The 22,723-nt window shown below is 41.2% G+C and overlaps 1 protein-coding gene across 1 annotated transcript; it reads left to right on the forward strand.

Annotated features, from left to right (window-relative positions):
• The first annotated feature begins 17,306 nt into the window (after positions 1-17,306).
• On the forward strand, positions 17,307-19,528 carry LOC116329592 (tripartite motif-containing protein 16-like). Its single transcript, XM_031751637.2, has one exon. The coding sequence runs from the start codon at positions 17,355-17,357 to the stop codon at positions 19,023-19,025; it is 1,671 nt and encodes a 556-aa protein (XP_031607497.2). The 5' UTR covers positions 17,307-17,354; the 3' UTR covers positions 19,026-19,528.
• Positions 19,529-22,723: the final 3,195 nt, after the last annotated feature.

The following is a 22,723-nucleotide window of genomic DNA, read 5'->3' on the forward strand; positions in this document are numbered from 1 at the left end:
CGGTAGCTGCCAAGCGAGTATCAGATGGGAATGGTTTTAATTTTCTCTAAATGTTTTAGCAAATGTATCCCAAACGGTAAAGAATCTCTCCTTCGACCAATGTTCCCTCTAAGCTGCGCACGTGCGCAATTGCGCACTGTTGGCACGGTCTCTGCGCAGAGAAAATTTGTGTTGCGCACACACAAAAAAAATCTAACCTGAATTGAAATTAAAGTAAATATGTGCCGACACTGGTGTTTTAGCTAGCAAAGCAGCGTGGCTGATGTGCAGTGAAGCCACGTTAATGACAACGTGTACAACCATTGGAGATGTGAGCAGGACAGACGGAACAATTGACGGAAAAAGTGTGGACTTAATACCAGTTTTTAAATTGTGTTGATAGGCCACGTAAAACCAGAGTTATGATAAAAATATATGCAATGTTTGGTTTTCTTCCTGAATACGATCGTTGTTTATATTTACTGCGGGAAGAAACGGTAAAAACTGCGTTTTATAAGGAAAACGCTCAAAAGCACCCTCCGCCTGTGAGCAAAGACGAAACCGAAACACCCCGCCCTTTCCCATTGGTCGAAAAATGTACCATGTCGACCAATCAAAACATGGCATTTAGTTGCTAGGTGTTACAGGAGTGATACATCTCCTGTTGTCAGGCCTGCAGGTATCAGGCTGTTGTTCTCCTTTATCTCATAGTGGACAGAAATTATTTTTTGGAGTGGCACAAATAATTTGTGTGGCATCAAATTTGATGCAGAACAGCTGATTGTTCTGTAAATAGTTTGAAATGTCTGTTTAAAAAACACCTTGGCTGCATTTTTAGGTAAACAGCTGCAAAAAACTTTGTTGTTTGCAAAACTCAGTAACTTTTTTGAAGAAGTAACTATATAATTACACTGGTCATTATATACTGTATTTTGCAGACAGAGAGTTACAGGACTCTCTCCCAGACCACAGACTCATAATACAAGTCAGAGTTTTATTTTTATCTTTTTAAAAGAAAAGAAAGTTGTGTTTTCAAAATTGGAGTTCAAGTTATTTTTACTTCCAATAGTGTTAACATACTACACAGGTCATGAACCCCCTCGCTGAGCCTGGTTCTGCTGGAGGTTTCTTCCTGTTAAAAGGGAGTTTTTCCTTCCCACTGTCGCCAAAGTGCTTGCTCATAGGGGGTCATATGATATGATTGTTGGGGTTTTCTCTGTATTTATTATTGTGCGATCTATTGTACAATATAAAGCGCCTTGAGGCGACTTTTGTTGTGATTTGGCGCTATATAAATAAAATTGAATTGAATTGAATTGAATGAACAAGATTTTTTTTTTTTTAATTTCATTGTAAGTGGGGTAAAGCAGTTAATTAAAAGTAGTCTAACATAAATGTAAATGCTGTAATTTGATTATTTTAATAAACCATGGATGGATTCGACGCTGGCGTGACCACAGTGCACACGTCTGATGTCGCTCACAGTGGTCCAAGAGATCGCTCAGAGAGTTTGTGTGTTTGCTCAGACACATGAAAAATTAAAAGTAATATACTTTATTTTTTCCAGCTGTATAAATTGTGTCAGGTCACTGAACCACAGAGCCACTTTGGGTGGCTTTTGTGACTTCCAATGCAATAATATCCTTCTGCGCGCAAGCAGTGTAGTGAAAGCGATTACGTTTTTGTAGCTTTTCCTTAATGTTCTATGTCCTCTATCAGCAACACCAAATATACCAGGGGTGGGCAATTCCAGGCCTCGAGGGACGGTGTCCTGCAGGTTTTAGATCTCACCTTGGGCCAACACACCTGAATCACATGATTAGTTTGTTACCAGGCCTCTGGAGAACTTCAGGACATGTTAAGGAGCTAATTTAGCCATTTAAATCAGCTGTGTTGGTTCAAGGACACATCTAAAACCTGCAAGGATCTGATGTTCAGAAATAAGACGAGATAATAATAACAACTAATATTAAATGCAGAGTGGTGTATAAACTATTGTGTGGACAAATGCTGTATATTTGTGATAATAAATGCCTCCTGCATTAAACACGTTTGACTCCCTGAACCCAACCTGCACCCTTTATCTTCACCTCTTTAAAGTTCTCTTTAAAGTGCGCATGAGCGAGCGAGCTGCAGACAGACAGTGAGAATGTGAGCGCCACGTAATGCTGACAGCTTTCAGGTTGAGATGGCCTCCCCAACGGTGTGAAGGAAAACAATGCAGCACTCTTCCAAACACATTCTTGGCGCCAGCTGCCAGCAGAGATAAAAAAAAAAATTAAAAAAAGAAAGGTGAAGAAGAAACACAAACGCAAACAACAAAACGGTCATATCTCTGGGCGATGAACAGTCGCAGACAAACATTTTGCTTGCTGTCGAATGGAACAAGTTCACGTAGCTTTCCACACGTTGGACAGCGAGCTTGATATATTGGCATTCCTGCTGACTTAGCTGCCTTGTGAGCGAGCCACTGCACATCGAGCATGAGAAGAGAAGACGAGATGGTTTGGGGTGTGGGGTCTTCTCTCTGGGCGTGGATATCACTCAGATCAAAATTAATTTTCCGGCACCTTAACTCAGGATCTGGGTGAGCGAGTGTGCCACACACAGTCTTTGATGGCTCACATGTTGCAGGAGATACTATCTGAAGTTACCCACCCTCTAAAGTCTTTCTTCCCCCTACACATATTTTCTTTTTTTTGTTTTATCTCAGATTTCAGCGGTGGAATCGGATCCCTCCCGCGCTCCTCTGTGGTACACACAACAAAGGTATCTGTTGTACCAGCCAGTCATCGTGTGCAATTTAATGTCTCCTAAATACTTTTATTGGTGAATCTTTCAGGTGCATACTGAACATTCCTTTGGGCTTTTGCCAGAAAGCCACACAGAAAGAGACTATTACTCCTGTGAACAATTTAAAAGAAAAAGCCAAGTCCGGGCCTCCTACAGTTAGTGGCTAGAGTGGCTCTGTTATGCTGCAGGGGTCTGAACTATTTGGGTCTGCTTCCTCCTTGAATATCAATAAAAAGGTGTCTGTACTGTGAAAGCTTCTTTTATTTCAGTTACACAGAAAGAGTCCTTTGACATCAGAGCATGATGCAGCAATGCAAATCTCATATCCAAATTGTCAAATGACCTTCATATCAGTTTTAAACACTCTGGGTGAGAGTATTTTCTCACCGTGTAAGGTTATTTGTGTGTTTTAACTCACAAGACCTTGATCAGATCTTCTCTAAGATCTAGTTTTTAGTGTCTGAAGCTATCCAGCGAGTAAAAACAAAGCAAAGCACAATGTGAAGCTTTAAATGGTATGTGAACATAGCATTTAAATAAGACCCAAACGCACCATCACGGGAGCATCTCTATGGGAGTGGGCGTAAGTATTTGATGCCGTCCGATAGAGTAAGAACTCACTGATTTATCCTTCACTCAATCTTTTCTATTATATGGTATGTGTGGCTGAAACACAAAATGAGGGAAATACCTTTTGAAAGTATGCTCATCCATTCAACGCATATCCTGAGTCATGTCTTCAAACAGCATTTGTCTGTGAGTAGGAGGAACAAACAAAGGGCAAAAAAACCCCAAAAAACAAACAAACAAGAAAACCCAAAACATACTGATAGTCTGCTTTAAAGAAGTTTGATCTCTGTAGCTGTAATTTTCCTTCTTCGTAGCAACTGTACTGGGGTGATATGGGTGATTTTTTGCCCAAGGCATTCAGAAAACTATAAAACTAAAACCCAGCTATGTAACAGTCTTGAAACACATGGTCTGTCCATCCTGTTGCTCTGCTGACGCTCGGCTGTCTTCATGCTTGTGCCACTTCTGTACCTGCTCTGTGATTCCCTTCCATCTTTCATGCAGAGTGAGCAGGTGTGAATAGTTTATTTTATTAAGTTGTGAGTAGGAAGAAAAAGAATTTCAAAATAAAAGCATGTAAATGTAAAACATAGAAACAGGCAAAAACTATTCTTTTAAAACCAAGATTCAAGGTTTAAAGTTTGCATTATTTTTTCTTTTAATTTGTTTCCAGTTTGCCTACTTTGCATCCTCAATATATCTACCAAGACAAATCGGGGTGTGAAATCACCTCATATATTGACACATTTTACGCTTGAACATGAGCAGACATGACTTTTAATTACACCCAAACCTGGCCAACTTCGTAATGCGAAATTATTAGTCATGGTGCTTTCACCCACCACAGCAGACAATCCAAATGACAATGATCCAAGCCCTGCTGCCTAAAATAGGTACCACCTCCAGGGATGTGTCTGTGTGTATTTTTCAATACATAGCCACCACAACAACCCCGTTTTGTAGGCCTGCAGACTGAGGTAATGCCCTATAAGAGATTCCAGATGCCTTACCTCATGCCTGTCTGACTAAAAAACACCTCAGTTATCTCAGCCACTTCCTCCTCCTTCCATATCAAAGGAAGATTTCCCTACACCGGCTAACAGCAGCTAACAGCAGCCAAAATCATTGTCACTGGTCAGAAGTAAGCATAACTGACTCATCAACTCATATTGGACTCCTTTCACAAAGTTTTAGTCTCTTCCAGAGGAAATAGATTTAGACACCAGTTAGACTAACAGCCTACACTCACTACAGAGCAATGGTGCCCAGAGCTGATTGTCCTACAGCAGCCTCTCAGCTAGGATTATGCACTTCAATTAGCAGGAGCAAGAAAACAGAATTCAGTTGACAACCTGCAATCTACTGACATCTAACATTAAACGGATCAGTTTTAGTAAGAATGACAGAGATAAAGGGGATGACAAAGAGGAAGAGACTGGGATGGATGGAAAAAACTTTGGACACTTGTGTTTGTTTCGACTTGATGGCATATCTGTGACCTTTAGTGATCCACTTAGGGCTGCTGCCTCTCCCCATTCCTACATTTATTAAAACAAATATATAATTAGCACAATTAGATTGTGGCATGCAAAAGAATCGTAACTAATTAGCTCAAAGATATTGAGCTTGTTATTCAACCCCAAGCTGGTAGGTAGGGGGAGCGCTTTATTTAAACACTATCCAGTGTTTCCATGTGCCTCAACCTTCAACAACAGCAGAACAGAAGTCACTCATGGTACATGAGTGACATCCCGCTACAAAACAACAACTGTCAGTGACTCTGCACCACGGCGTAAACACAACATTCAAGATAACAGTTAAAAGTAACTAACCATAAACAATAAAACAAGAACATCTAAACAGCAGCACATGTCCCAAGGCATGATGGGAGAGAACTAGCTGTTGCATATTTAGATCGTATTTTTACGATCTAAATATGCATATGTACAAAAAATATATTTAAGAAACAAGTAAATTGTGTTTTACTATATTTACAGTGATGTTATGTTGTTTTACCTTTGACATGTAAGATCACAGTCTGCTTATGTAAATTGAATGATATCCTAGGAAGACAGTACAAAACTGTAAAAAATTACAGTAATATACTATGACATTACTATTTTTTGGAACAGTGTGCCTTCGGGAATATTCAATATGCAGAAATTAGCTCTACATGAGCGGTTTTCCAGATCGTCGCACCGATCAACCAGTGACTGGTTCTGGGTCGGAAGCCTCCACTACTGTCAACCGTTCAAAGTTATGCCCAGCAGTAGACTCCACGGAGGCAAGACATTTTTGGAATGAGCTCACCATTGTTTGTAGCGAGTCCAATGAATGAATGAATTAATCTTGAATCGGTCTAGTGGCGTCTCAAATCAAGGCCGAAACTTCCTCCTTGAGAGAGGTTCTTTGTTTAGCAAATTTGGCAGATAGTTAGTCCATGGACACCATTATGGATGGAAGGTTTTCAGGTGCTGGAGAGCCGTCCATTGACGTCGACACATTGTTAGCTGCAAAGGACGCTAGCTTATTTGCAGCACGTGTAGCCAGAGTTTGTGCATTAACTGCTTTTGCTTGTTTAGACGTGCTCAATAACTTTCAAAGTTAGTTAAATTGACTTAGACAGATAGTTGTATCGCAATGTGCGCAGCAAGTTCGTTATAAAAAGATAGTTTTAAGATATGGACCGGGAGCCTTCGCACATACGTCCTCCCTCTACATGACACCGGAAGTCTCTATATAGAACAACTTTATAGAATTATATTTGTTCGCAGATGTTGGCAGCTATCAGCAAATAGTTATCAGCTATTTTGAAACCAAAAGAAAAAGACACTTTTTTATCAATAACAAGAACTCCATAACAGCAAATGAACTGTATAACAGAAAATGCAAATGGTATTTATGGTCTCCTCACAACAATGATAAGAAAAATAAACTGGGCCAATATGGCATGTTTGTTAATACAGGGATACACATGTTAATGTGATCTCTGGTCTCCCACTCAAAGACACAGGTCTCCGAGTGTCCAGCGTTCAGACGGCTACCTGAGGATACTCTTCGTGAAAATGCAAGCTCCATGAACACGCACAGCTGTGGATTCCAGCTGCGTTCGTAGTCCTGCAAACTTTGATCCCCACAGAGTCGAGCTTTTCAGTTCAATCAGCTGCATTTCGATGTTCTCTGTGTCCAGCCAGTTAATGCGAGACAAATCCAGCTGCTCATTAAAGCTTTCTGGTTTGATCAGAAAAGAAAACATTGGTCCATACACCTGAAAGTACCGAAAATGCATTGTGATTTCTGTCTCGAGTCTACGGATGTATCTGTGTATTTCCACGGTGCTGATGCGCTGAGCTCCTGAAGCATTTGAAGTGTTGGAATGTGGAAATTTCAGAATCCCTTGAAAAAACTGCCAGCTAGCAACGTCCCTCTCTCCGGTAGGTTAAGTTATTTTTAGCCAACTACAAGTTGAATCTGGTAGTTGGGGTTGTTAGCTAAGATACCGTCATTAAGAAGAGGCACAACTAATCTATGCGAGCTAATTTGCGATGTGCACCACTGGCCCAGCCATTTATTTTTTTAATGCACCTTCTCATATTAATTAACCCCCGTGAGAGGGGCCAACATGTAAGAGTTTGTGGAATGTTTTTTGTCTGTGTCTCTGTATATAAGATGTGAAAGCGGTGGCAACAATTCAGAGATCACCCTAGTGTTTGACTGGGGTGATCCTCTCCACATTGCAGTGTGTTTATTAAACCACTTCAAAACGCTTGCTGGGTGTGTTGCAGGTTATTGTTAAAATATCCATAACAATGGCATAGTAAAGTTCTGTGTTTGCCTAACCTTTTTTAACATTGTTGAGTAAACTAAAAAAAAAATTACAACTAAAAGTTTTGCAACGAAACATTTTTTTACACTGTGTGTGAACTTCACCTCTTCACAGGTGAATGGTTCAGAGTATTTCAGCAGTTTCAACAAGTTTCCCCAAATATTTTAACACTTCAAGTAATCCAACTCAAATACTCAGCTTTCAGCATTTACTCTGCATTTTCTTAGGAAATGTGTTCTCTGTGTTTTTTATTGTTTGTTTAACTTCCTCTAGTTAGGGTTAACTTTGGAGTTAAGTTTGTGTTTTGGAGTTTTGTCAAAACTTAACAATGTGGTGTATGCTGTACAGTGCAGCGAGGAATGCCCAGACCTCTACATCGGAGAGACCAAACAGCCACTTCACAAGCGCATGGCACAACATAGAAGAGCCACCTCCACGGGAGAAGACTCAGCAGTTCATCTGCATCTAAAGGACAAAGGTCACTCTTTCGAGGATGCCAACGTTCACATTTTGGGCAGAGAGGACAGATGGCTTGAAAGAGGAGTGAAAGAAGCCATTTACGTCCACTGTGAGCGACCATCTTTGAACAGAGGCGGTGGTTTACAACACCAACTGTCTGCCATCTATAATCCAATTTTGAGATCCCTTCCCAGACGCCTTAACGCCCACTCAGGAAATCACATGATAGGGTGGGGCCAGGTTTCACAATGAGCTCACCCGAAATCCTGGCTGATTGTGACCCACACCCACTTTCACACCTTGGCTCATGTGATTAGGTAGAGGATCATCAGGGGGTCCTTTGTCCCTCTGTGGGGGGATACTCCCACTGGGTTTAAATCTGGGACTCTCCACCATTTGACCTTAGAACTGAAGAAGCTTCTTAGATGAGAGGTGAAACGTCTTCAAGCAACTCAAGAAGTCCAGATGCTTTTCTTTGCAAACTCCTTTGACTACGATGACCTGGATGACTGAGAACCTTCACAGACAACTTGATCCATGGATTTTCAATAGTTTTTATTAAATCTTGCACGCTGCTGTCTGCTATAATAGCTTGTATGGGGATGGAAGTCAGACCCTCCTCCATGACTTTCCATTGAGCATCATATGAAGGATTACACCAGCATATCATAGGCCTTAATTGTGCTGCCCAATAATATTCCCTAAGAGAACGTAAGCCCCACCCCCCTTTTCCTTTGTTAAGTTGTAAGGTTTTAAATCTAATTCGGGGCCTTTTTCCTTGCCATATGTATCTTGACAAAATTTTATCCCATTCATTAAATTGTTTCTGGTTCATTTCTATTGGTAATGTTTGAAATAAATATAATAATTTAGGAAGAATATTAATTTTGATTGAATCTATTCTCGAATATAAACTTAAATATGGAATTAGATTCCATCTCGCTATATCTTCCTTCATTTTTTTTTGTATTGGTAAATAATTTCGTTCTAATAGTTCTGTAAGATCCTTAGGTATTATGACTCCTAGATATTTAAAGTACTCTGTTTCCCATGCTAATTGATACTTATTTTTAATTTCTTCTTATGGAATATAGTTGTACTTAAGCAATTGTGTTTTACTCATATTAACTTTATATCGTGATAGTCGACCAAAGTATTTAAATGATTGCATTAATTTAGGTAGAGAGTTTGATGGTTGACCCCAAAATATTAAAATATCATCTGCATAGCAGGCTAATTTATGCTCCTTTTCATGGATATTAATACCTTCTACTTCTTTATTTTGTCTTATATATTGAGCCAATGGTTCCAGATATAACGCGAATAATAATGGTGAGCATGCTCAGCCCTGCCTTGTTCCTCTCTGCAGCTTAATACTATTTGATAGGTAGCCATTAATTTTAATCCTTGCCGTAGGGTTATCATAAAGTGCCTGTATTGTCTTAATTATAATTTCATGAAAGTCAAATCTATGCAAAACTCGGTAAAGAAAGTTCCAATTAACTGAATCGAATGCTTTTTCTGCATCGATACTGATTACCATTACTTCTATTTTATTCTTTTGAATATGGTTAATAATTTGTAATGTCCGTCGTACATTATCTTGTATTTGGCGCTCTCGAATAAAACCTGTTTGATCATTATGAATTAGAATAGGGTAAGAACTTTTCTAATCGTCTAGCCATGATAGATGTAAACAGCTTATAATCTGTATTAAGAACAGATATTGGTCTATATGACGCACATTCTAATTTATCCTTGTTTTCTTTTGGGATGGCAGCGATAATTGCTTCTTTCCAGCTAGAAGGTACTTGAGCTTTCTTTAGGACCCAATTCAATGTGAAAAGCATCACTGGTATTAATTCTTCTTTTAGCTCCTTGTACCATTCTGCCGTATATCCATCTGATCCTGGGGATTTATTTATTTTAACTTTACTTATTGCTGTTCTTACTTCCTTTTCTGTTATATCTTCAATCAAAGTTTTATTCTGTTCTTCATTCAGTATTGGTAAATCAAGAGAATCTAAAAAACTGTTAATTTCAACTATACTACTGAACTGTATTATCTGCTATTTTCTTTTTTAGTTTCCAGGCTAAAGCATTCATTGCTTTAGATCCTCCCTCATAATACCTTTGTTTAAGAAACATTATTTTTTTTATGTAGTCAAATCATTTATTTCATTTCTTGTTTTCATGATTTCCTCCAATATATCCTGTTGTTTTTCTTTTATGCCTTTTCTCTAATTCTTCTAATTTATTTTGTAGCTGTTCTAATTTCTTATTTCTCATCTTTTTCTTATAAGAGGATATTGCTATAATTTTCCCTCTCAGGACAGCTTTTAAGGCATCCCACAGAATAGGAGGAGACACCTCACCATTGTCATTAGTTTCCATATAGAAGCGAATCTCTTTCTTAATTTGTTCTTTGAAGTGAGGATCATTCAGTATGCTTGAATTTAATTTCCAGTTATTGAGTTTTGGTTGCATCAACAGACAGGTATACTGGTGAATGATCGCTTAAGTCTATTGCTCCAATTTCACAAGTGTTTATTCTATCTTTATTTTTCCCAAAAGTTATAAAATAATCTATTCTTGTGTATAACGAGTGCGGTGAGGAAAAATAAGTATAATCCCTTTGGTAGGGATGCAAGTCTCTCCATATATCAATTAGTCCCACCTCCTTCATCAGTGTATTTATATTCTTAATTAATGTTTTAGTATTCTGCGCTTTTCTATTGGAAATATCTAGCTTTGGTTGTAGATGTATATTTAAATCTCCTCCGCAAATTAGAAAACCTACTGTCTCTGTTACCATCATATCTATAATTTTCTTAAAGAAATAAATATCGCTTCCAGGGGGCGCATATATATTTAACAACATGACTGGATTCCCCTCAATGTTTCCCCTTACCAAAATATAACGTCCCTCTTTATCACTTATCTCAAATATTTTTTCAAAGAGTAATTTGCTTGATAACAGGATAGCCAGTCCTCTCCTTCGTCCAGTTTTATAGGAAGAGGAGAAAACTGTTGTAAAACCCATTCTTTTCAGTTTTTCATGCTCCTTACAGTCTAGATGGGTTTCCTGTCGATACCCTATTTGTACTTGTTCTTTCTTCATTTTAGTTAAAATTTTATTACGTTTAATTGGATTCGACAGGCCATTTACATTATATGATATGATTTTTTCCTTATCTTTAAGCATACCCTTACTATTTGAATATTATTAATGTAGCAACAACATGTACCATCAGACCACTCCCTAAACATTGTTACGTCCCTCTGCATCCCCTAATCTCCTCAATGTTTTCAGCTGGTGCTAATTGGCCACACCTAGTCAGGTGTGGATAAAAGCATACCTGAGGCAAGCTTCCCAGAGAGCTCACTTGTCTTTGCCTTGGTGGCACCAGCCATTTTAGCCAACCTGGTATTCCATTTTTTTAAAAAAAACCTCTTCTCACTAACACTCTGGTATTCGTCTTCCTTTTTTTATGTTGCGGCTTTTGAGCCGGGTCGTAACAACATACATAAGCAAACATTAATATTAACATTAAAGCTGTATAAAACAACAGCTACAGAAATAAGCTTTATTTGGTCAAAGAAAAATAAAAGAGAAAAAAAGACTTCCAAATGTGGGGTCTCCGATATGACCCTAAGTAAGCCCCAATAAAAAAGGGGGCTTCGAGGGGGAGCCTCTCTCACCTCTGTGAGACAGGGCCTTCCTTTGCCCACCGGCCAATGTCCATTCGACTAATAGCATAGGTAAAACGTCCGCCTATTTTCGATTTCTGCTTTACCAGTGTATATGGCTAGTTTCCTCAGAGGACATTTTAATTACATTAAACTCACCACCTGTTCCCTTTACGCCTCGATTTTTCGGTGTCCCACTCTTTCTTGCTCTTGACGTCTCAATACTCGGAGGCTTTCCTTATAATCTCGGGTCTGGTCTTTTTTTACTTGCCTCCGTGTTTTCCTTTCTATGCGCCACGATAAACGTAGGATCTGTTCCAGAAGCGTCTCCGGGCATTTGATGATCGTCACCAGGAATCCCCTCTTTACCATGTCACCTGTCGCCTCCTCCACCGTGCCGTATAGCACTGTTCCCTCAGGATAAAAGACTCTCATCTTTGCTGGGAAAGGAGTTTGGAATCGGATTTTCTTGTCTTTTAACACAGATTTCACCTCTGCGTATTCCCTTCCCTGCTTTAAAATCTCTGGTGCATAATCATGATCCAAGTTAACTGTCTTGCCTTGGTAGTCAAATCCACACTTCTGCCAGGTCAATTTCAATATTTCTTCTTTCATTCTGTAACTAGACAGTTTCGCGATGATTGACCGTGGCGTCGCTCCTGGCGATGGTTTTGACATCAAAGCGCAATGTGCTTTTTCCACTCGTACCTCAGCGGAGTCCGGCAACTCCAGATTCTGTCGTAATAAACTCTCCACAAATACGACCATTGATGTAGAGTTGTCTTCCGACCCTCCTTGACACCGTATATTTGAATGTTTTCTCTTCTAGACTGTCCCTCCAGGTCTTTTAGCTTGGCATCCATCTCAATATGCAGTTTGAGCATCTCTGTTACTGCTTCCTCATTAGCTTGTACTTGAGTTTCTACATCCACTATTCTTTCTTCTACCTCTTCCACTCTCTTGTTGGTTTTGTTTATTTCCTCCCTGATTTCATCCAATTGTGCACAATTATCTCTTCTGAATTCCCTTAATTCTCGGAGAATAAGGTCCAAGCTTGCTGTGCTAGCATGTTCTTTTGCTTCTGCTAGCATATCGCTGTCCTCTATGACGCTACCAGCTGGTGAGTTCTGGCCTTCTCCGTCTTCGTCGTGCAATTCATGCTGCGCAGATTTCTTACTATTTTTAGTTCTTGGCATCTTGTAGCCCTTACTCAATTATCTTATTTTTATAAGAATCTTTACGAAATCGGGTCTCTATGGGCTATTAATTATTTTTAATTCAGGCGTCAGGTTCACGATCTCCTATGCTGCCATCTTGTAGATTTCCAAACCAGAAATCCCGATTTTTCAATGATCTTATTTAAAAATGGGAGATTTGAGATCGGCCTGTAGTTGTTCATTTGTGTCTTGTCAAGGTTGTCCTTTTTCAGTATAGGTTTTATTACAGAAGTTTTTAGTGGTTAAGGGAAACACATCTGACATTAAAGAAAAGTTGACAATGTGTAACAGGTCTGACTCCAAAGTCTTTGAGACCTTTTTGAAAAAACTTGTTGGAAGGACATCTAAACAGCAAGAGGAGGAGTTCAGTTGACCTAGGATGTCCTCCAAGTCTTTGCTGTTAATAGGGTGAAACTGTTGCATGGTGTTTAAACAGTTTTTCGGTGGACACAGTACATATCCTAAATCAGCTGTTGATGTACCAATTGCTTGTCTAATCTTTTAGAATTTGTCTGTGAAGAATTTGGCAAAGTCATTGCAGGCCATGGTCGAATGAAGTTCAGCTGCCACTGACACAGGAGGGTTTCTTAGCCTGTCAACTGTAGCAAATAAAACCCAAGCATTATGATTGTTTTTGGTGATGATGTCAGAGAAGTAGGACCTCCTTGCACTCCTCAGTTGTAAATTATAATTGTGAAGTTTCTCTTTATAGATGTCATAATGAACCTGAAGGTTTGTTTTTCTCCATCTGCGCTCAACTTTCCTACACTCTTTTTTTTCATTTTTCACCAGTGTGGAGTTTCTCCATGGAGACTTCTTCCTTCCAGAGATAACCTTCACCTTAATGGGAGCATTAACATTTTAGATCAGCATAACATTTAACATTTTAGCATTGAAGCTATTGATGAGTTCATTGACTGAACCTCTGGACAGGCAAGGTCTTAATGGGAAGACCTGGTTAAAGATCTCACTACTGTGTTCAGTTCTACACTGTTTTGTGATCATTGCTGTTGATATATTTGTGTGCACTGAAATTTTACTTTCAAAGAAAACACAGTAATGATCAGACAGGCCCACATCAGACACAGTAACCTTTGAAATGCTCAGGCCCTTGGAGATCAGTAAGTCAAGAGTGTGTCCTCTATTATGTTTGATCTCTGTTACGCGCTGAATCAGCCCAAAGTTGCCCAGAGTGTTACTCAGGTCTTTAGTCCCTTTGTCCTGAGGGTTGTCCACATGGATGTTACAATCCCCAACAATAATTACACAGTCAAAATCAACACAGATCACAGACAGCAGTTCACTGAGGTCATTAAAAAAGTCTGTGCAGTATTTGGGAGGCCTGTAAACATTAAGAAACACAACTTTGGATGGGGCCTTCAGCTTTAAAGAAACATATTCAAAAGACTGAAAACTTCCAGGAGATAGCTGCTTACATTGAAATGATTCATTAAATAAGACAGTGACCCCTCCTCCTCTCCTGCTCACCCTGGCCTCACTGATAAAACTGTAGTTAGGAGGGGTCGTCTCGATGAGAACAGGTCACTGTTATTTTGGTCCAACCAAGTTTCAGTTAAAAACATAAAATCAAGGCTGTGCTCAGTGATTAAATCATTAATTAAAAAAGTGTTCCCAGCTAAAGCTCTAACATTTAATAAAGCCAACTCAAGTGTTTTAGAGGTATTATTTGCCCCCTCTTGTTTGGGAGCAGTCTGTGGCACACGAGGTGTGTTTACTATATTTAAAGATCTTTTAGAGTGCAGCTCTCTGTGTTTTGACCAGGCCACATGTCTCCTTCTGTCACGTAAAAGTACATAAATTTTAAAACCTACTAATAAAAAGGGTCCCAGCTTCTCCTGGGAAAAGTCACCACTGCCATAATCCTCGCAGCCCAGACCCTCCACACATCACACATCAGACTGCAGAGACAGAGCATGAAGGTGGTAAGGAGGGACTAAAGGGGGCAGGGCTGGGCAATGTAACTTTGATTGCTCTGTTGGGGGCGGGGCTCAATGACAAACATTTGGCTGCTCTGGTGGGGGGTTTATGGGGGAGAAAAAGAGATTGGGCCGGGGGGTAGATCTGAGCCCAGCATTGACCCGCTCCATCATCTCCTCAGTGAATTTCAGGTGTGGGGAGGAGGGAGAAAGGGAGGGGGAGGGTGATGACCTGTCAGGGGTTTGGGGGACTGGGGAACGTTGTGGTCCCTGGTCCTGGTCGTTAGTGTTGTTGAGAGACTTTTGTTGAGATTTCGGACTTCATCTTAGGTGAAGGAGCGACTCTTTCACGGTAACACGCTCTGAGTTTCAACAGCTGAGAACTGAGAGGGAGGGGTGAGTGTGTCGTATGAAGCACGAGGATCCACTGAGCTGTGTGCCAGGGGGCGCTAATGCACCTTAACGTTGGTTGCTAACCAAGAAGAAGAAGAAGCAGCAGCTGTGAATCGGGAGGGAGGGGGTGAGTGAGTGAGTGATTCGTTCAACTCGTTTGAGTTGTGAGCCAGGAGGGAGGGGGTGAGTGAGTGAGTGATTCGCTTACTCTACGATTCAGCACAGGAAGGGAGGGGGTGAGTAACTCAAATGTGCTGTTAGCATGTTAGCTGAGCGATGCTACAGTGAACCGAGGAGCTAATTTCTTGATGTGAGGTTTCTACTCAGGGTTTTTTTCTTCCAGTTCAGAGCAGAAATGCTTTTGTTAAGAAACTGGCTGTTGTTTTTTTTCCCCCACAATTTTAATTATAAGCTAGATATATTTCTACTAATGGAATTAGTTTGCTAACAGCAACAGGGATGAGTCAGCGAGTCAGTTGGGCTTGTGAATCATGATTCACGAGTCAGTAAAGTGATTCTCGAGTATTGAACGATTCGTTCACGAATCGAACATCACTAATTCTTTAGCTTTTTATCACTCTGATTTCTCAGCATACAAATTTGTATCCACAGTCTCATGCTCCAAGTGCTTTATCTAAGTGTGAGACATTCCCCCCCTCATCCACTCACCCCAACCAATGGAGGCAGATGTCCGCCCATCTCTGAGCCTGGTTCTGCTGTTCCTGTTAAAAGGGAGTTTTTCCTTACCACTGTCACCAAGTGTAAAGTGAGGACAGATTATGATTTCAGCTCTGGCGACTGGCGACTCAATGTCAACGGTAAGCTGATTAATTACCTTTTTTTGCGTAGCTCTTACTGAGTTGCTAAAATTGACTTGTTAGCTTCTGTAAACTGTTTGTGCTGGAATTTTTATTTGTGACTAAAATTCAATAAGTGCATTGCAAATATCCATTTCAGACATGAACAATCGGCAACTAATATTTTGTCTTTTACAGAAGCTGCTGATCAGCTTAAACCTCAGAGACCAACTTTAATATCAACAAGAAACTATATCAGCAGCAGTGACAGCAGCTGTAGCTTTAATTATGCCGACAAAACCTCTATGCTGATGCTGATCTAAAAAACATACCTGTGATGCTGTGTGCTCTGCATGCAGGAGAAGAGGACCCAAACGCTGGACTTTTTGAGGCAAAACGTAAACTTCAAAGTAGCTCAAGTGAGTCCAAAGCAAAATGTTCATCAAGGGCACAGGAGCACAGGGAACAGTCCAAAACAGAACGTCCACCAACAAGACTGGAGCTCAAGGAACACTTCATAAGTTCAGGGGGTCGGCCTGGGGGCCGTCGGCTCATTACCTCATAATTGAACAGGTCCGGATGTTGGCCATACAGAAGGCAGCAGCAGTGCAGGCATCAAAACTCTGGAGGCCGACCATCCAGAAGGCAGTGGTGGCGACACAGTTCAGGAGGCAGCCCTCGACAGCGATGATGTCCAGGCAGTGGCCTGGAAATTGGCCGACGATGTTGAGGTGGCGAATGTGGACAAGCCAGCCATGCTAGACGTGAATGTGCCCTCTGAACAGGACATGGACCGGCTGACGGTGTGACAGGCACAGGACCAGACGAGGCAGGACCAGACGAGGCAGAAGGTGGTGGAGAAGTAGCACCGCCCCCAAAATGGCCTGCAGATTTAAAAACCTGAGAGGGCTAGGCTCAAAAACTTTGTTGTGGATATTTAGTATAGTTCATATTTAAAGTTGATGTTATGTTACATTGTGTTCCTGTTGAATATATCAATTTCCACTTCAATCAGAAAAAACAGATTCTTTTTTTTTTTTTACTTTAAACTGTTGTTCCATTGTCATAACAATACAATAATGTAAAGTGACTACCAGAAAAAGCTGAGGTTATAGTTTAAAAAAAAGCAGCAAAAGCATTCACTTATAGTATGATTTCTGGCCCTTTTACAGCCAAATATCTATCTGAGGGAAAGAAACAATTTCAAATGAACATAAACTTAAATGCAACATAAGCATTATCTCAGTGACTGTCTTATCAGTATGTTTAGGATCATTATCCCCCTGCATTGAACAAAACTGAAGGACTGTTGTTAACTTCAGTGAGAACTCTGACATTTCTAAAGTGAAGTTTATTTATATAGAAGAAAGTGTAAACAAGCATAAAAGTCAAGCTTAAAGGTAGAAAAAACTCCAAACACACATTATCGCTTTCAAACCACTCACAGCGCACAGCACAGCCTGATAACCCTCCCTCTTCTTCCTGCTCTTAAACACAGCACCTCCTCTCTGTCCACGTGTTTCCTCGTTCCCTCCCCTTCAGATCTGCACTTGGGTGTAACCAACATGTGATGATGTGTAAGAGCTGACAGGCTCCATTCACTGCAGAAACACATGATGTTGAGGTCACAGCTCCAACTAGTTTCCGTTATAAGGAAGAGAAACTCACACAGTCACTGACACTGAGAGGAGAAATGGCACAGAAAGGAGTTCAGCTGGACCGAGAAACCTTCTCTTGTTCCATCTGTTTGGATCTACTGAAGGATCCGGTGACTACAGCCTGTGGACACAGCTACTGCATGAACTGCATTAAAACCCACTTTGATGAAGAGGACAGTAAGGGAATCCACAGCTGCCCTCAGTGCAGGAAGACTTTCACACCGAGGCCTGTCCTGGAGAAAAACACCATGTTAGCAGCTTTAGTGGAGCAGCTGAAGAAGACTGGACTCCAAGCTGCTCCAGCTGATCACTGCTATGCTGGACCTGAAGATGTGGCCTGTGATTTCTGCACTGGGAGGAAGCTGAAAGCCATCAAGTCCTGTTTAGTCTGTCTGGCCTCTTACTGTGAGAAACACCTCCAACCTCACTATGATGCAGCTCCATTAAAGAAACACAAGCTGGTGGCCCCCTCCAAGAAGCTCCAGGAGAACATCTGCTCTCGTCATGATGAGGTGATGAAGATTTTCTGTCGTACTGATCAGCAGAGTATCTGTTATCTCTGCTTGATGGATGAACATAAAGGCCATGAAACAGTCCCAGCTGCAGCAGAAAGGACTGAGAAGCAGAAGGAGCTCGAGGTGAGACGACTAAACATCCAGCAGAGAATCCAGGAGCGAGAGAAAGATGTGAAGCTGCTTCAACAGGAGGTGGAGGCCATCAATGGCTCTGCTGATAAAGCAGTGGAGGACAGTGAGAAGATGTTCACTGAGCTGATCCGTCTCATCCAGAAAAGAAGCTCTGATGTGAAGCAGCAGGTCAGATCCCAGCAGGAAACTGAAGTGAGTCGAGTCAAAGAGCTTCAGGAGAAGCTGGAGCAGGAGATCGCTGAGCTGAAGAGGAAAGACGGCGAGCTGGAGCAGCTCTCACACACAGAGGATCACAACCAGTTTCTACACAACTACCCCTCACTGTCAGCACTCAGTGAGTCTACACACTCATCCAGTATCAAATTTCGTCCTCTGAGGTACTTTGAGGATGTGACAGCAGCTGTGTCAGAGACCAGAGATAAACTACAGGACATTCTGAGAGAGGAATGGACAAACATCTCACTGACAGTCACTGAAGTGGATGTTTTACTGTCACCAACAGAGCCAAAGACCAGAGCTGAATTCTTAAAATGTTCATGTGAAATCACACTGGATCCAAACACAGCAAACACACATCTGTTATTATCTGATGGGAACAGAAAAGTAACATTCATGATGTTCAAACAGTCTTATTATCATCGAGACAAATTCACTGAATGTTATCAGGTCCTGAGTAGAGAGAGTCTGACTGGGCGTTGTTACTGGGAGGTGGAGTGGAGAGGTGGAGCAGTTCGTATAGCAGTTGCATACAAGAATATCAGCAGAGCAGGGACGGGCAATGAATGTTTATTTGGAAACAATGACAGATCTTGGGCATTATATTGTGACACAAACAGATATATATTTCTGCACAACGATGTCCAAACTGTCCTCTCAGGTCCTCGGTCCTCCAGAGTAGGAGTGTACCTGGATCACAGAGCAGGTATTCTGTCTTTCTACAGCGTCTCTGAAACCATGACTCTCCTCCACAGAGTCCAGACCACATTCACTCAGCCGCTCTATGCTGGACTTTGGACTTGGAAAGATGGGGCCACTGCAGAGTTGATTCATTTCAAATAGACAGAGAAGATGGGTTCATGTTGATCCCTGACCATTATATGTACTTGTGTAGTTTCTAAATGAGGCTTTACATTTTAGAAGCTGAGAAGTTCAGTGGTCCATTGATGTGTGAAAATAATATTGCACTGATTCAAACTGTACTTACATTTATATACCTTACATCAATATAAATCTGAATTTGTTCTTATGGCTGATAATCATGTGAGTTTAAATGATACTACTCTTCATATTCAGCATGTTTGAAATCTTTCATCAGTCTGGTTAGTGGTTTTATTCTGTAGTTGCTGTAGTGGGTTGTCAAATGCAACAATATATTGGAGCTGCAGTGATTCATCAGTTAGTCAATGATTAGAGAATTGCTTGTTTGATTAATGATTGTTAATTATTTTAGTCATATTTAAAATGGTTCCAGTTTCTGAATTGTGAAGATTCTTGATTTTCTTGATCATATATGACTGTAAACTTAATGTCTTTGAGGTTTGAACTTTTGAATTGTAGCATTTATTGTAATTTTTCATCTGAAAAGTTTGATCACATTCGATCATTTATACATATAAGTATAAAAACTAAATAACACAGGCCTGTATATTGTGGAGGATAGACATGTTTCATTGCCCTGAGCTGTTTCTGATTTGGACCAATGACTGTAGAAAACAAGGACGACGCCACAGCTCCCCAAAAATGAAGCCAAAACGTCTCTATTGCCCCCTGGTGTCTGGCTGCAGTATAGGTCATAAACCCCACCTAAATTAATTCTCCTCAGATAAATTTTTTCCAAAGTTTCTTTCTTTTGTTATCAATAGTTCTCATCACAGTGATTTATGTCTAAGGGGTCTCCTTTCCCATAAGTTTTATTCTAATTCCTACCGCGGTGATGTTAAATTGGGGTATAACGTCATCATAACAGCTTTGACTGGCAGCTGCAGACTTGGAGAAACATACGTATCTCTATTCGGGAATATCAGATAGAGTCCTGAGAGGGGGGCCAGCGTTTACGTTACGAAAACACGACCAACTGTTTTAACCTGACAGCCTGAGGTGTTCTTCAGTAAACTGGACGTTAAACGTGTTTGTAAGCTAATCCATAATTAACGTCCATAGCTAGGTCCGGAGACCTAGCTAGCTAAGATGTGCACTCGGCTGTCGGGGAAACTTGTTTTGTAAAGTTCGTTTAGCTAATCCATGCAGGTGAATGAATTTATCCTGACTAAAGAAATTAACACTAGAAGTCCCAGAGAAGAGCCATTTGGCTTTTCTACCTATAAAACCCACCGTCGAGCCAAATGGCTGGTAGGCTTTTAGCTAATATCCTTAATCACCTGTGAACAGCTGCTTTTGTTATGTAAATAAGGTGGGGCCATGCTGAACCACTTGGAGTGGTTAGTTTCCTGAGCCACAAGGAAACTTGTGTTTCAGTTTGCCTTAGGGAGAAATCAACACACATGGGTGTATTTCCTTTGTTGCTGAGATTTATTGATAAAACAGTACAAAAAAACAAAAATAAAAAACCATTTGTACCCATATTTACAAATAACAATAAAAGTGAGTGAGTACATTTCAACATTTTCAGCAATCACTCACAATCCTGGCACTGCCATGGTATCTGTAGTCTGCATTTACCACATGTGTATCTGTAGCAGTGAACACATCGCACAGTGGCATGATAGTTCTTGCATTTGTGTTTGACCTGACACGTGGCTCTTTTTGCAGGGCTAGGTGTGGAGGGTTGTGTCCGAAGCAACTGTTCTTTTCTTGCCTTCTTCCCAGCCATATGAGAGTTAGCCAACTCTCTTGCAAACTCCACCAGGAAGTCCACCCGTCTTTCCTGCGTCCCGTTGCATGCTTGATACAGCACATGTGCATTCAGTGCTGCCATGTCAATCATGTTATAGAACACGGCAACTGGCCAGCGCCGTGTTCCTCTGCGGACCGTGTACTCCCGCACTATCTGGTCCATCACATCCACGGCACACTTTGTGGTGTTGTAAAGGGTGACAGTGTTTGGCTTCCTTTTGGTGGTGTTATCAGTCTGAACCACGCTCTGCATGCTGCTAAGAATATACAGTGGGGCAAAAAGTATTTAGTCAGCCACCGATTGTGCAAGTGCCCCACCTAAAATGATGACAGAGGCCAGTAATTTGCACCAGAGGTACACGTCAACTGTGAGAGATAGAATGTGAAAAAAAAAATCCATGAATACACATGGTAGGATTTGTAAAGAATTTATTCGTAAATCAGGGTGGCAAATAAGTATTTGGTCAATAACAAAAATACAACTCAATACTTTGTAACATAACCTTTGTTGGCAATAACAGAGGCCAAACGTTTACTATAGGTCTTTACCAGGTTTGCACACACAGTAGCTGGTATTTTGGCCCATTCCTCCATGCAGATCTTCTCCAGAGCAGTGATGTTTTGGGGCTGTCGCCGAGCAACACGGACTTTCAACTCCCGCCACAGATTTTCTATGGGGTTGAGGTCTGGAGACTGGCTAGGCCACTCCAGGACTTTCAAATGCTTCTTCGGAGCCACTCCTTTGTTGCCCGGCGGTGTGTTTTGGATCATTGTCATGTTGGAAGACCCAGCCACGTTTCATCTTCAAAGTTCTCACTGATGGAAGGAGGTTTTGGCTCAAAATCTCACGATACATGGCCCCATTCATTCTGTCCTTAACACGGATCAGTCGTCCTGTCCCCTTGGCAGAAAAACAGTCCCATAGCATGATGTTTCCACAGTAGGTATGGTGTTCTTGGGATGCAACTCAGTATTCTTCGTCCTCCAAACACGACGAGTTGAGTTTATACCAAAAGGTTCTACTTTGGTTTCATCTGACCACATGACATTCTCCCAATCCTCTGCTGTATCATCCATGTGCTCTCTGGCAAACTTCAGACGGGCCTGGACATGCACTGGCTTCAGCAGCGGAACACGTCTGGCACTGCGGGATCTGATTCCCTGCCGTTTTAGTGTGTTACTGATGGTGACCTTTGTTACTTTGGTCCCAGCTCTCTGCAGGTCATTCACCAGGTCCCCCCGTGTGGTTCTGGAATCTTTGCTCACCGTTCTCATGATCATTTTGACCCCACGGGATGAGATCTTGCGTGGAGCCCCAGATCGTGGGAGATTATCAGTGGTCTTGTAAGTCTTCCATTTCCTGATGATTGCTCCCACAGTTGATTTTTTCACACCAAGCTGCTTGCCTATTGTAGATTCACTCTTCCCAGCCTGGTGCAGGTCTACAATACATTTCCTGGTGTCCTTCGAGAGCTCTTTGGTCTTGGCCATGGCGGAGTTTGGAGTCTGACTGTTTGAGGCTGTGGACAGGTGTCTTTTATACAGATGATGAGTTCGCACAGGTGCCATTCATACAGGTAACGAGTGGGGGACAGAAAAGCGTCTTACAGAAGACGTTACAGGTCTGTGGGAGCCAGAGATTTTCCATGTTTGAGGTGACCAAATACTTATTTGCCACCCTGATTTACTTAATAAATTCTTTACAAATCCTACCATGTGTATTCATGGATTTTTTTTCACATTCTGTCTCTCACAGTTGACGTGTACCTCTGGTGCAAATTACTGGCCTCTGTCATCATTTTAGGTGGGGGCACTTGCACAATCGGTGGCTGACTAAATACTTTTTTGCCCCACTGTAGACTGTCTTCTTCCGTTTGGCCGCATACGCCGTCAGCGTGGCAGCA

This window comes from Oreochromis aureus, linkage group 3 (assembly GCF_013358895.1).
Source record: "Oreochromis aureus strain Israel breed Guangdong linkage group 3, ZZ_aureus, whole genome shotgun sequence".
Taxonomy (NCBI): domain Eukaryota; kingdom Metazoa; phylum Chordata; class Actinopteri; order Cichliformes; family Cichlidae; genus Oreochromis; species Oreochromis aureus.